Source organism: Helianthus annuus, chromosome 5, assembly GCF_002127325.2.
Source record: "Helianthus annuus cultivar XRQ/B chromosome 5, HanXRQr2.0-SUNRISE, whole genome shotgun sequence".
Classification (NCBI taxonomy): Eukaryota; Viridiplantae; Streptophyta; class Magnoliopsida; order Asterales; family Asteraceae; genus Helianthus; species Helianthus annuus.
The window spans coordinates 2174232-2190395 of NC_035437.2; the positions used below are offsets into that span (position 1 = coordinate 2174232).

The 16164-nt window shown below is 42.0% G+C and overlaps 1 protein-coding gene across 1 annotated transcript in view; it reads right to left on the minus strand.

Annotated features, from left to right (window-relative positions):
- Window positions 1-14750, minus strand: part of LOC118492468 — a 40747-nt gene extending 25997 nt beyond the window's left edge. Inside the window, exons 1-2 of the mRNA XM_035990524.1 lie at window positions 14332-14750; window positions 13731-14259 (exon numbers count right to left, since the gene is read on the minus strand). Coding sequence (XP_035846417.1) covers window positions 13731-14259; window positions 14332-14750 — 948 coding nt within the window. The remainder of the gene's footprint in view (window positions 1-13730; window positions 14260-14331) is intronic.
- Between the last annotated feature and the right edge of the window lie 1414 nt (window positions 14751-16164).

The following is a 16164-nucleotide window of genomic DNA, read 5'->3' on the forward strand; positions in this document are numbered from 1 at the left end:
CGTAAGCAATAACTTTGTCTCGTTGCATCAATACGCAACCAAGCCCCTGTATCGATGCGTCACAATAAACCACGAAGTCATCGGTGCCCTCCGGCAGTGAGAGAATAGGTGCACTGCAAAGCCTATCCTTTAGGTACTGAAAAGCAGTTTCCTGCGTATTACCCCATCTGTAAACGACACCTTTCTGTGTCAGCATGGTAAGCGGCTGTGCGATCTTCGAAAAGTCTTTAATGAATCGTCTGTAGTACCCCGCCAAACCCAAGAATTGGCGTATTTCTGTTGGTGTACGCGGTGCAGGCCAGTTTCGTATCGAATCTACCTTGGATGGATCGACATGAATCCCATCCCTGTTCACCACATGGCCTAAGAAGTGGACTTCACGAAGCCAGAAGTCGCATTTAGAAAACTTTGCGTACAATTGCTCCTTTCGAAGAAGTTCCAAGATAAGTCGTAAGTGTTGCTCGTGTTCCTCCTGACTCTTGGAGTAGATCAGAATGTCGTCGATGAAGACAATGACGAACTTGTCAAGATAGGGTTTGCACACTCTGTTCATAAGATCCATGAAGACTGCAGGCGCGTTCGTAAGCCCAAATGGCATGACTAGGAACTCGTAGTCACCATAGCGAGTTCTGAATGCTGTTTTGGAGACGTCCTCATCCCGGACTCTCAGCTGATGGTACCCTGACCTTAAATCAATCTTGGAATAGTAACTCGACCCTTGCAACTGGTCGAATAAGTCGTCAATGCGTGGAAGAGGATAGCGGTTCTTCACTGTGACTTTGTTCAATTCGCGGTAGTCTATGCACATCCTGAAAGTGCCATCCTTCTTTTTTCACGAATAATACTGGAGCTCCCCAGGGCGAAGAGCTTGGACGAATAAAACCTTTATCCAAGAGCTCTTGTAGTTGCTTTGACAGTTCCTCCAGTTCGGTTGGAGCTAAACGATACGGTGCGCGGGCTATTGGTGCTGCTCCAGGAGCCAACTCAATCTGAAACTCGACTTGACGATGAGGCGGTAAACCGGGTAAATCTTCAGGGAACACCTGAGGGAAGTCACGTACAACTGGAATATCCTCCAGCTTCTTTTCCTTTACTGATGCGTCAGTGACAAGTGCCAGAATGGCAGTGTGCCCCTTTCGTAAACATTTCTGCGCCTTTAAGAAAGAGATGATGCCAACCACAGCACCACTCTTGTCGCCTTGAACTTCGAGAGGTTCCTGACTAGAGCGAGTAATACGAATAACTTTTTCCTTGCATAAGATCTCTGCATGATGCTGGGATAGCCAATCCATACCGATGGCTACGTCGAAACTACCCAGAACTATAGGAATAAGGTCGATGGAGAAAGTCTGGCCCGCTAGAATGATGTTACAACCCTTGACTACATGTGCAGCTTCTACACTTTTACCATTTGCTAGTTCTACGACATGTTTGGTGTTTAGGGGTGTTGGAATACGTTTTAACAATTTGCTCATTTTCAAAGACATATAACTCGTATCCGCACCCGAGTCAAACAAAACAGTAACATAAATATCATCGAGAAGAAACTTACCCATCACTACATTGGGATCATTCCTGGCATCACCCTGCCCCAACACAAATGCACGGCCCCTTGCTTCATTGCCGTTGTTGTTCCCACCATTGTTGTTGTTGTTGCCATTACCCTGATTGTTGTTATTGTTGTTGTTGTTCTGGTTCCTGTTCAGCTGTGGGCAGTGCCTTTTGAAGTGACCCTCTGCACCGCAATGAAAACACCCCTTGTTGCCCTGCTGCTGATTCTGCTGTGCTTGGGGCTGCTGCTGATTCTGGTTCGCAGGTCGAGGGCTTCTACAATCTTTGGCCTCATGACCCATCTTGAGGCATCTTTGACAGCGACCCTTATTACACTGGCCACTGTGGTGCTTGTTGCAGGTGTTACACTTCGGAAGGTTCCCTCGATATCCGCCCTGCCTGTGACTGCCTGAAGAATGCTGACTGGGGCTCTGGTAGCTGTCGGTCTTTCGCTGTGACTGAACTGAAGCTGATCCCTTGCTTGAATCCCCATCCCATTTTCTCTTATTGTCACTGGGAGTAGCAAGTGTAGTAGAAGCAGTAGCGGTAGCAGTAGTGCTGATACGCTTTGGCAGTCTGTTCTGATCCACTGCCTGATCTGTAATGCGGTGAGCGAGGCGCTGAATAGCCTGAAGGTTGTCAAGATTAGCCGATGTCACATGGCTCTGAATCTCTGGTGCTAATCCCTTGAGGTACAACTCGATGCGCTTGTATGGAGGGTCCACCATAGTTGGGCATAGCACAGCCAGTTCATTCGACCGTTTAGTATAGGCTTCGATCTCTGACCCAACCATTTTCAAATGATACAGCTCGTCTTCCAGCTTATGAATGTCTTCTCTAGTGCAGTATTCCCTCTTGATCAGCTCCTTGAAATCATTCCAGGGTGTGGCGTTAGCAGCTGCCAACCCTAAGATCTGCACTTGTGCGTTCCACCAAGTGAGCGCAATCCCTTCAAGTGTGCCAGTGGCGTACTTCACCCTGCGAGCCTCAGGGCATTCACACATCTCAAAAACCGACTCGAGCTTTTCAAACCAGTGGAGGAGTCCAACTGCTCCCTCCGTGCCACTGAACGTGCTAGGTCGACAATCCATGAAATTCTTGAAGGTACACACAGGTTGTTGCTGAGCGGGTTGACCTATTGTATACGAATAGGACAAGGTTAATCACAAGAGTTAATGTAGGATCTAAAGATCCTAGCGTGAGTCTAAACTGCAGGGTATACTACCTGCTTGAGCAGCTGCAAGTGCCGCAGCAACTTGAGCCTGTACGAGAGCCTCTAGCTGGGCTTGTGTCATGTTAATTCGTCCCGACATGATCTTCATAGCAAATGCAACATGTGTTAGAGAGGTTCGCGAATAGAGCGATGACAGAAGAGTGTAAGCACGTAAGTGTTCTCAAGCAATAACAAGTAGTGAGCAAAGTAATGTAAGCATACTACGAGCAAAGTTCTATGCAATTCTAGCATGTAGGCAATAAACATAAACCTTATTACCTAAGATGTCGAGTCTTGCACGTGGAGCGAAGCGTCGTTGTGGATCGTTGAGAGCACTGTTCTGGTTATAGTCTGGTTTTAATAAAAACGTTTTCCCATATTAAAACCAAGTTCTCTATAACCAATGGCTCTGATACCAATCTGTCACACCCCCAAATTCCACCTGCGGAGTATCACCGCTTGGGAGCGTGACTGACCAGGATCAAGCCACCCATCATACAGAACAATACATATAATAAAAGTAATTGTCATTCAAACCAAACCAATTCTATATGAAAGGTGTTCCAAACCATAAGAAAGTTATCGTTGTTTAGCGGAAGCGTATAGATAAAACCCATCGTAAATAAGTATCAAATATTCAAAAGTGTTTAACAGGGTAATCACGATCCAAGCCCACAACGACCTGCTCCTCCCTGTGCAAGCTCCATATACCTAACGACCTGCAAGGCATGTAACAGAGGATCAACAACTAGTTGAGCGAGTTCACAGAACGTAAGTGTGTAATAGTAAGTTCGTATGTAACAGGTGGCTCTACTGGGTCGTTAGTACGTTTTATCATGTTGTATAACCACTAGACTATTCGTAACCATATGTGTTCTTCACAATCCGAGAACAGTAGTAAGTATAATTTCACGTAGGTCTTACGTGAGTATCCTTCACATCCGAGGATAGTAATTAAGTGTAAGTATCCTTCACAACCGAGGATAGTAATATGTATAGGTATCCTTCACAACCGAGGATAGTAATATGTATAAGTATCCTTCACAACCGAGGATAGTAGTAAGTATATGTGTACATAGTTTGCACGTATGTGTCCTGCACAACCGAGGACGATGGTATGGTAGTCTAGTAATAGTGTAAGTACAGTTCTATTCAATCTAAATCCTTCAATCCCAATTCCCGTGCCCTGGGAATCCCATGCCTTAGTAAGGGTGTGAACTCACCTTGGTTTGCTCGGTATGCTAAGTTATGTGCTCACAAGGAATCAGTCAATCAATCAATCAAGGCCTAAGGTGATGCATATATATACAGTCAGTTCATGTTCGTAAGGATTCGCATGCAAGTAACATCACAGTATAACAGATAGTGTGCTTAGCAGTTTGCATCTGGTATCATGTAAACAGTAAATCAATCTCATGCAACTTCAAGTTTCACATAAGCGCTCTCTCAATTAATTCCAACATAGTTATTCATTGACATACCCAACTGAGTTAACAGATTCATTAGAGTTGCATAACTTGACAGAATTAATATAGTTAACAGAGTTTATAAACTTGATTCAGTTAACTGACTAAACATAGATGATAGTTAATAGTATTAACACACTAACATATGCAACTAATTAACAGAGTTATCAATTGGGCCGCAGACAACCTTAAACACTCGGACTATGCATAATAGTGATGAAACTCGGATCCTTTGACAGGAAATAAAAACTCGGATAACAAGCTTACCCCTTTCAGAAGCTCGGACCTAGGATCCTTATGTGAAAGTCGGACACACACACACTTTTATATAATGTCAAAGTCGGACCAAGTGGGAGTTTCCCCAACCTCGGACCATGTGGGGGGGGGGGGTTCCCCTTCATAAACTCGGACAAGGTGTGTGTGTGGGGTTGAAACTCGGATCACATGCTAAAGTCGGACCCCTTGTTCAATGTCCAAAGCTCGGACACACTACAATCAAGAACTCGGACCCATTACAAGCTTAAAGGTCGGACATGATATTCATATGAAAAACTCGGACCTATGAGCTTGTTTACAAATTCGGACATCATGCCAGCATTATAAAATTCGGACCTTAATCATTCACACAAACTCGGACCTTATTCATTTACACAAACTCGGCCTTATTCATTCACATAAACTCGGACCATGAAGAGCATTAGAAAGTCGGACCATGATGGATGTATAAAAGTCGGACCACATCAACTTTGTTAACCAAACTCGGACTAACGTATGCATTGATCAAAACTCTGAACAACAAAATAACGAGTGTAACAGTTACGCAAACACATTCAATCGGTTACGTTCTTACTTCTCCTTGATCGTGAAACCCTAATTAAGAACATCATTCATCCAATTCATTCAACAGTTATAGCATGCAAAGCATCATGACATTAAGCATACGATTACACCACTGATCAATATTATTTCACAATAATCATGATTCAATCAACATCCACAGAACTATCATATATGGGGAACTAGGGTTTTTAACATGAATCACATACTTAAGGATCAATAACAATCAAACAATCACAAACAATGATTAAACAATTACCTTGATTCGATTCTAGATGGATTGGCAATCAAACTTGATGCAAAGAACTTGTGAATCCAAGAATGATGAGAAGGTGTTGTAGAGAGGATTAGAGGAGGTGAAAGTACGTGTTTTTGATTCTTTGTGAATGATTAGAGAATGATTAGGGAAAATAATTAGGGTTATGAGTTGTTAAAGTTTCACTATCAACCCTAAGCACCCTTTAGTATTATTTATTACACATGTACACCATCTCATAACAATTTCATAATTTCACCACCAAGTTCATATATTTACTAATTTCACAATTAACAAACAACCATGCACAATCAAACAATCAAAACATATATAATTCCAGGGCAATCAATCGCACAAATAAACGACTAGCCAATACATGAACGTGCAATAAATGCGAAATAGAGTCTTGGGAATTCGAGTTGTCACATAACCTATTCCAAATCTGATGATTCTCATGATTCAGAGGTGGTAGGTAAAGTCGTTGAAAGTGTGTTGAAAGAAGAGTCGGTTGATACAGGTAAATCTGAATCACAGGATGAAGATGAAGGAAATCTCCATGATGCATATCTGAAAAACATAAAATCCGAGAAAAATTTGAATGATGATTCAAAGGGATTGGTTTATACCATGATTGGATCAGACAAATTGTTCTTAGATGTTGTATTCCCGATTCAGAATGTGATTTCAGAAAAGGTTGACAAAGTTTTCAAAATGGTTGAGATTGAGAAGTTTGAGATTTCAAAGTTTGTCGGTAAGAGTCGTAAGGGTTCATATAACAAACCTAGTTTCAAGAAGAAAAACATCAAGGCTGGGTTGGGTTATAAGAAGAAACAACATTGGAACAAAAATGAGACGCCAAATTATCAGGCAAAAATGAGTTTTGTTTAGGGAAACAGTTTACATGAAGAAAAAGAACTTAAAATTGGACGACAGTCTAATGCTGAGTTTGAGGCTCAAAAAAAAAAGCAACAACCACAGGTCAAAGATGTGTCCATGAGAACATGTTTCAAATGTGATAAAAAAGGACATCTTGCACGCAAGTGTCCAAATCTAAAACCTGTGGATGTTGATCGAAAGAAGATTGATACCGAGACACAAAAATCTGAGAATGTGAGACAAAGGTCAACCAAATTTGATTCGAAACAAACTTGGAGGTATAACACAAACAAGTTTGCTTCTAATCAAAATTGGAAATCAAACCAGAACAGGTTCGATTCAAGACAAACCTGGAATTCTAACACACCCAGATTCAGAACAACACAAAGTTGGAAAACATCAGTTGATATGACAAAACCATAGTTGGAAACCAAAGAATGTTGTTCAAAATCAAAGTGTTCAAAAAGATTCACATTTTTACAAACGTGGTACACCGAAAGGTCAAACATGAAGTGTTAAGAAACATGTTGATTCGGTAAAAAATGAGAAAGTTGAAGTTAAAATTGAGAACGTTTTTTGTGAAAAATGACAATGAATTTCCAGCATTGAATGAAATTTATTGTGTTGAAATCCTAAGGTCCAACAGACCTGGGCTAAATTGTTCAAGTAATTCAATTAGTTGAATGTGCAGGTGCTCAAGAATACTGAAGATTGTGAAATTGAAAGTTGGAGCAGCCTGGCACATGAAGAGGAAGCAGAGGCTGCTGGACCCTGTGTTGCTTGAAACAGGGAGTTTATGTGTTTTCTGTACATAAATAAACATTATTTCAAAACCCTAAAATTTGAAAAATTAAAAACCAAAAATATGTTTTTAGTTTGTTAAACTTGAAAAACCAAAAATATGTTTGTTTTTAATTTTTGTCAAAAATAGAAAATTACAAAAATATGTGTTGATTGAATACGCCGAAACCCTCACGGCTGAACAAACATGATTACTTTCACCAGATTGAAAAACGGTTTTCAAACTGTAAAAATCAATGTGTTGTAAATCATGGGGGTACTTTATGTTAGATTTTCTACAAATCGGAGCACTTTAAGCAGAAAATGGATGGCGAGACAAAGCTATCAGTGTCAGTTATCAAATTTCTTTAATGATTTTGCATTTTAGGGGGAGAAAATTTGTCAGAAAATACAAAAACATTAGAAAATTTGAAAAAGCCAAAAACATGATAAAATTCAAAAATTTGAGTGTTGTGTAAAAAGAGGAAATGATAGTACATCTGTAGACAGTTACAGTATGCTAAAGATTTGTAATGATTAAATAGCGTTAAACAGTTTCACTGAGGATATGTCGATAGGTTTTTATACACTTAGTAAACTTTTTCGGGATATAAACCTAAAATCAAACTTACTTATTTCGTGGGGAACACTACTTGGATATATAGGTAACCCCTGAAATCTCGTTTGAAAGGTCTCGTATTCCGATATACTAGGTTTTTATACTCTATGATGTCTGGGGTATTATTCCGGGACTTTTGCTGAATGGAAGTTCAGACCTAGTCCTTGGATAATACTTTCACCGAATGCTTGAAACACAGCATAAACCCTCAGCATGCAGATGAAACAATAAAATTGATAGTCGCTGCTGTGGTAACTAAAAGATCCTCTAAAGGGGACATACCGAAAAGTCGAAACTGATATCTCTCTGCGCATACGGAAGTATCGACCTGAGATCCCTCAGTCCTCGCATACCTAATTTATGTACAGATATCATTGTAGTATTAATAACCTGTAAGACTGAATATTGGGATTCTGGATACGGGAGTATATTCAAGAGGTGGGACACATGAATGAGTTTAAGTCTTAAAACATCTAAATCGTATCCTGAATTAGTTGAAATTTGTATGAAAATTTAAGTGGATCAGTATATTGACAATCTAAGTGAATTGTTTAATTCTTAATGTGTAACTAAGCTCAACGGTACTTGTGACTTGTCAAAAACTAATGTGATCCTCTGTCGCATACTCAAACAAAAATATTGTCTGTAAATATGTTTGTACATATTTCTTTACTGCTTTATATTTTCAGAAAATACAAAAAGATTTTGATTTCTGCTTTATTTTCGATAAACCGATGCCTGAGTTGCTGAGTTTCAAAATCTAAGTAAGCTGATTGTGTTTCTGAAAATAAAACAAGTTCATTAATTTGATACTTGAAAATTAAAATCAAAAATTTCAAAAACAGTTTGTGATATCTCCAAGGTCATTAGTTTGGACTTGGAAGATTAACTGTGAGGGAGTTGGAATCTTTAACACTGCCAAATCTATAAAGTTTGTTGTTAGGGGAGTGAATTAGAGAATTTGATTGAATGTTCAAAACATTGTTACTTATAAATATTTGAGAATTGTAGATGTTATACCAGACTACGATCCCGAAAGCCAAGTCTAAGGGGGAGTCTGAAGACGAGCTCAACGCAAACGGAAGCATGCAAAGAGCCAGGTATCGTTCTGGAAGAGCTTGTAACCGGAAAGGAAGGTGTCGATCCCAAAGCACGGAAGCTTGACGAAAGGGGGAGCCTGACGAAGAAAAGAGTCTACTGAAAGGGGAAGCTGAAGCTGAAGACAGATTCACCGGGATTCTGTTTGAGCAAGGGGGAATCTGTGTAGCTGAAGATGTTAAAGCTTCAAGAAGACTCAGAGAGAGAGAAAGAAAAGACGCTACGAGCTTGACTACAGATTGACTACAGCAATATCCAAGGGGGAGTCTGTTAGTGCATTATCTGTCTATCGCCTCCGTCAATCTAGTCCGTAGCAGAAATCGAAGAGAACGAGAGTTACATTGTTATTTTAGAGTTAGTTAGTCAAAAAGGCAAGGTGGCGTAATTGTAATTAATGAGAAACCTCATTAATCCCTTGGCCTATAAATAGGAGGCTTATGCCTTAGGTTTAGAACTTTTGCCATTTTCACATCTTGGAGAGCTAGAAGCTAGAGAGAGAAGCTAGAGAGAAAGTTTATTGTTCGTGATTCAGGTGTTGTACGTTATCAAATTTGTCAATAGAATCACGTTTATATTACATCATGTGTGTTAGCTCGCGTTCGTGTACGGATTCCGCACGTCACACGTTCGATTACGCAATCGTTTCGGAGTCAAACCGGTCCTAACAGATGATCAAGATTGGATGATGATGGTGGTGTTGGTGGATGTGGTTCGGCTGAGAAGGAAGCAAGGGAGGGAGAGAGAGATGAAGGTGAAGTGTGGGTGATGATAATGAACCCTAGAACTTCTTATAACCATCTTATAGTTTTACCCAATGGTTAATGTGTCCCCCAAAGTACTAATCAAATCTCTAACAAAATCAAAGGAGATTTAGTGTGATCAAGGGTGGGCCACACCCTTGATGCCGTGAACATGAGGGGGAGGGGGGTATTAGTTGTGATTTGATGATAAGTTAGATAATCTAGTTAGTTTTCAAGTATAATGTTTAGTGTTTAAGTGTGTTATGTGTTATATAGTGTGTTAGGGTGTTCGGGGATCATAACTAGCTCAGAAATAATAAAACAATGCTTCTAGTATAATTTTGGTGTTTCGGGTAGTGTCCGGTTGTTCGGTTAGATACCGGTTCATTAAAGTGTCAAACTATTCCGTTTAGTGTTCTTTAAGTACCCTTTTGTGACACTTTTAATTCCCGACACTTAGGAAAGCATTTAGGACCATTTAGTCATGTTTTTGCATGGTACAAACTTGTTAAAAAGCTGATTTTTGCTGAAAAATGTTGAATTCAGCACTTTATGTGGGTTTTAGGCACTTTCCGGCACTTAAACTATCACCTAGTGAAGCAAGTTTGTGATCCTCACTTTCCTACACACTATACTAGTGTAGTACCTTGTCTCTGGCCCATACGGGGTCTCAAAACATTGTTTGTCTATGTACTGAACATCGTCAGCATTTTTCTGAGTTATCCACTAACTGTGATAACCGTGCTCTGTGCATCGTTTATGTCACTAAAGTTTGTATGTAAAAATGATGTGACAGTATGAAATGTGATGCACATGTAAGTATTATGCAGAAATCAGAAAGCAGTCATTTGTAATTCAGCACAGTCATTAAGCACTAATCATGGTTAATTAAATTGTACGGATACCTGGATTTTTGTCGGTTGTCACATTCTCCCCCTGTGAAGAAAATTTCGTCCCGAAATTTTAGTTCTGCTACTAGCTGCAGGGGAGTTGGGGAACAAATGTGGGTATTTCTCTTTCATGCGATCCTCACGTTCCCAAGTAAATTCTGGGCCGTGACGCGCATTCCAACAAACCTTGACGAGTTTAACACTACTCCTTCGCGTCTTGTTAACCTTCCAATCAGTAACCTCAACAGGTTCTTCAGTAAAGTGGAGTGTGTCGTCAATGTGGACTTTATCGGCATGAATGACAACTGTTTCTTGAGTTGGACTCTTTTTCAGATTAGATACATGAAATGTATCATGAACTCCATTCAGTTCTGCGGGTAGATCCAACTTGTAAGCTACAAGACCAATCCTCTCTAGGATTTTGAACGGTCCAATGTATCTTGGGTTCAACTTCCCACGCTTCCCAAAGCATGCTACACCCTTCCAGGGTGAGACCTTTAGTAAAACCATATCTCCCACTTGAAACTCCAATGGTTTCCTCCTTTGGTCCACATAGCTCTTTTGTCGATCACGAGCCACCTTGATGCGCTCTCGGATCTTTATAATCTTATATGTCGTTTCTTGAACTAATTCGGGACCAACAAGCTGTCTATCACCCGCGTCTGCCCAGCATAACGGTGATCGACACTTGCGTCCATAAAGAGCTTCAAACGGAGCAGCTTGTATGCTCGCATGGTAACTGTTGTTGTACGAGAACTCTACCAAAGGTAGGTGAGTGTCCCAACTGCCACCCAAATCCATTACGCAAGCTCGCAACATATCTTCTAGCGTTTGAATCGTTAGTTCACTCTGGTCGTCTGTCTGTGGGTGAAAAGCACTACTCAGATTTATCAGAGAACCAAAGGCTTCTTGGAAGGATTGCCAAATCCTTGATACAAATCTTCCGTCTCTATCAGAAATAATCGAGATAGGCACTCCATGTCGCGCAACTATCTCTCTGAGGTACAGCCCAGCAAGCTTACTAGTGTTGTCTTTTTCCTTGATTGGCAAAAAGTGTGCAGATTTCGTCAGACGGTCTACGATTACCCAAATCGTGTCATGACCTCTGGGTGTCTTTGGTAACTTTGTTATAAAATCCATTTAAATCTGCTCCCAGTTCCACATGGGTATTTCGGGTTGTTGCAGAAGACCTCAAGGCTTCTGATATTCGGCCTTTACCTTGGCACAAGTCAAACATTTGCCAACATATGTTGCAACATCACCTTTTAATCTCGGCCACCAGTAAAAATCATTTAAATCTTGGTACATCTTATCCGATCCTGGATGGATCGAGTACTGCGACTTGTGAGCTTCATCGAAAATTACTTCTCTCAAACCACCAAATAGGGGAACCCAAATTCTTCCCATGAAACACAATGTTCCTTCCTCATTGGGTACTAACTGTTTCTCCATCCCACGGAGATATTCATCTAGAAGATTTTCCTTCTTAAGAGCTTCTCGCTGCGTAGCACGAATGCGCAATGAGAAGTCTGTTTGAATTATCATTTCCAAAGCCCTAACCCTTATGGGCTTAATCATTTCTTTCTGACTGAAGGCGTCTGCTACGACATTCGTCTTCCCTGGGTGATACTTGATTTCACAATCATAATCATTTAACGGCTCTACCCATCGGCGTTGTCTCGTATTAAGCTCTTCCTGATCGAATATATGCTGTAAGCTCTTATGATCTGTAAAGATCGTGCATCGGGTGCCATACAAGTAATGTCGCCAGATCTTTAATGCAAACACCACCGCGCCTAATTCCAAATCATGCGTGGTGTAATTATTCTCATGGATCTTCAACCGGCGTGAAGCATAGGCTATAACCTTCTGTCGCTGCATCAGCACGCAGCCTAAACCTTGACGCGAGGCGTCGCAATATACCACGAAGTCATCAGTGCCTTCGGGTAGGGATAAAATCGGTGCATCGCAAAGCTTGCTTTTCAGCAACTGAAAGGCTTCCTCTTGTTTATCTCACCATTCATACTTCTTGTCCTTTTGAGTATGGGAGGTCAAAGGTTGAGCGATTTTCGAAAAATCCTCAATAAATCTGCGGTAATAACCAGCCAAACCTAGGAACTGACGTATCTCAGTTGGCGTCTTCGGAGTCTCCCAATTCTTGATCGCCTCGATCTTTGTGGGATCCACATCAATTCCATCTTCGTTTACCACGTGACCAAGGAACTGAAACTCACGCAACCAGAACTCGCACTTTGAGAACTTCGTGTACAATTTCTCTTTCTTGAGCAGCTCTAAGATAGCTCTTAGATGTTGCTCATGTTCCTCCTTCATCTTCGAATAAATCAAAATATCGTCGATAAACACAATCACAAATTTATCGAGATATGGCTTGCAGACTCTATTCATCAAATCCATAAATACTGCTGGCGCGTTGGTCAAACCAAACGGCATAACCAGGAACTCGTAGTGTCCATATCGAGTTCTAAAGGCAGTCTTTGGAATACTTTCCTCTTGTATTCTCAACTGGTGATAACCTGATCGAAGATCGATCTTGGAGTAGAAACTCGAACCTTGTAGTTGATCGAACAGGTCATCAATCCTTGGCAAAGGATACCGATTCTTAATGGTCAACTTGTTCAGCTCGCGGTAGTCGATGCACATGCCTCCTTCTTCTTAACAAACAGCACTGGAGCTCCCCAAGGCGAGAAGCTTGGTTTGATAAATCCTTTGTCCAAAAGCTCCTGAAGTTGTGTCGACAACTCCTGCATTTCTGAAGGTGCAAGTCGATAGGGTGCCTTAGCTACAGGCGCGACGCCTGGAACTAATTCAATGTGGAATTCGACTTGTCGCGGCGGCGGCAATCCTGGAAAGTCTTCGGTGAAGACTTCAGGATACTCCCTAACAACTGGGATATCTTCCAGCTTTGGCTCAGCGGCCTCCTTATCCACGATGTGTGCCAAGAAGGCAACACCTCCTTTCCGCAAACACTTTCGAGCCTTCAAACAACTGACGATCCTTAGGGGCGTATCATGCTTCTCTCCATGCAATATAATTGTCTCTCCATTCGCCATCGGAATGCGAATGATCTTCTCGTGACATACGATCTCTGCTCGGTTGCTTGACAACCAATCCATTCCGACTACCACGTCAAAGCTTCCCAACTCGACTGGTAGAAGATCAAGCGTAAACTCGTGCTCTCCCAGTTCTATCACGCAACCTCTAATCACTTCATTCGCTTCTACTAGCTTTCCATTGGCTAGTTCTATCGAGTACGGAATATCTAGCTTACTAGCTACCAACCCAAACATATTCTTAAATTCTAGGGATACAAAGCTATAATCGGCCCCAGTATCAAACAGTACAGATGCAAAGCGTTGGTTGATAGGGAACGTACAAGTAACTACGTTCGGATCTTGGCGAGCTTCCCTCGCTTCGATGTTGAAAACCCTTCCATGAGCTTGGTTGATTTTCGGGCATTCACGCTTGAAGTGCCCAATATCTCCACAGTTAAAGCAACCTGTTCCCTGATCGTTGTCTTTTCCATTACCACCTTGATTGTTGTTTGCTCCACGGTTTCCACTACCAGCTTGATTCCCAAAATTACCATGATTACCATTACCGCCATTTCTTCTTTGAGGGCGGTTTCCATACCCATTTCCACCACAGTTATTGCTTCCATTACCATAACCTCTCTGACTACCACGACCAGTACCAACCAAGCACGTCTCCTTTGAATGACCAACCTTTCCACAAGACTCGCATTTTTCAGCTCGGCATCGTCCATTGTGATTCAATTGACACGCATTGCATTTGGGCAAGGTGCCCATGTATCCTTTTCCTTTGTTTTCAGCACCAGTCTTGACCTCGACTGGTGGGTTCACATCCTTCTTCTTGTTAGCACTGCTGGTACCCTTCTTGAAGTTTGAGAACTTCCTTTTGTTCTCACCGGACGACTCAACGTGAGTCTCCTTCTTCTTCTGGTCAGAGATCGAGAACTTGTTCAACCTGATTGCCTCTTCAGTTAGTGCTACACTTAGATCGATAGCCTCGGTGATTGTAGCAGGCTTTGACGTTGTCACCGTACTCATAATTTGAGGTGCCAACCCCCAAATAAAACGCTCAATGCGCTTGAATTCTGGATCAACCATGTAAGGAACGATGCGAGATAAGTCGTGAAATCTCTGCACATATTCAACAATCTTCGGACCATCCATCTTGAGGTTCCAGAACTCAGTTTCTAACTTTTGAATCTCAGCCCTTGAGCAGTACTTCTTTCGCATGAGTTCTTTCATTTCATCCCACGACATGGCATAAGCAACCACTTCTCCCAAGGTCTGGACTTGGAGATTCCACCAGGATAACGCTCCATCTAAGAACAATCTAGAGATGTAGGTGACCTGGTGCTCCGGAGCACACTTGCTCATTCTTATCACAGAATCGGTTTTCTCCGTTCATCTGACAAAAGCTACACCAACCCCGGTGCCGTCAAAATTCAGAGGCTTACAGTCTAGGAACTGCTTATAGGTACAACCATGAGATGCGTTGTTTCCGGAGGTACCCCCGCTATGTTCAGAGCGCAGGGCCTCGTGTTGTGCTATCGCTCGTGAAATCCATTCTTGTAACTCAGCCTCTATTGTGGGCAATCGAGTTTCTCTTCGTGGAGGCATCTTCTATAAGAAGATCGCATCGGTCAGGTCATAATATGTATAGTAAGTACATGGAATGCACACGTAATAATATTTATCAACGCAAGTAAACACATAACATCCCAATCATAACGTAAACAAGTAATTCAACAATGTATGTAATGAGAATGTTGCGATTGAGCTTTCATATATCAATGACCACAAATACAGTTTTACATGTTCTACAATGTACCATACATCAAAAGGGACTACAGGGTCACATCACCCTTGTCCAAATCGTCTATCAACCTACAACAGTCAAAAGTCAAAAAGTGGTCTTTAAAAGGCTGTGCAATCTGGGCTCAGTAGCGACACTCTCACCAAAAGTATGCTACCTGCATAAAACCAAAAACCTGCTATGCTGATGGTGGAGGAGGAGGAGGTGGAGGAACGAAAAACAAACTGCGCACATGCCCTAACTCCTCCTCAAGAGCATAAACGGTGCGCAATAGATAACTAATCTGCTGCTCCATGGTAAGAAAACGAACGTCATAATCTGGGTATGGCAGAAGAGGAGCAGGTGGAGTCGCGAAAGGTGACTGACATGTACAAGGTGGAGGACGTGGAATCCTCTCAAGATCCATGACTCTACGACACAACATCTCCTGCTGAAGCTGCAAAGACAGGAGTAAATCATCCCTCGTGTAACCAGTGTAATGTGAAGGATGGTATGGATCAGAAACAGGCATAGTGTTCGGCGGAAACCAAATGAGTGGCTCGCCTGATGGTGTAGAAGTGAAAGGAGTAGTATGTGCAAACTGTGGCATGAAGGGAAAAGCTGCTGACACAGGTGGAACATGGCCAGACGGGCTGGCTAGACGGTCCTTCCCCCGGACGGGGTAGAGGGATATCCTGTAAGAATGTGATCAGCACATGTGGATGAAACGGAGCAATATCAACAGGTGCATGTGTAGGTGCAGGTGCAGGTGGGGGAGTAACAGGCTTAACAAAAGGAGGCAAGTCATCATCGTCCTCTATCCACCCATTGCGGGTGAATGCGTAACGGGGATCTATCCGATCAGCAAAAGGAGCATGGTCAGCGGCTGCAGGGATCGGATCGGGTATAAGGGGTGCAACAACAGGTATGCCAACAGTTACAGGGTCATGCTCAGGCAGAGGATCATGAGCAAGTATAGGCTCGGGTGCAAGCATA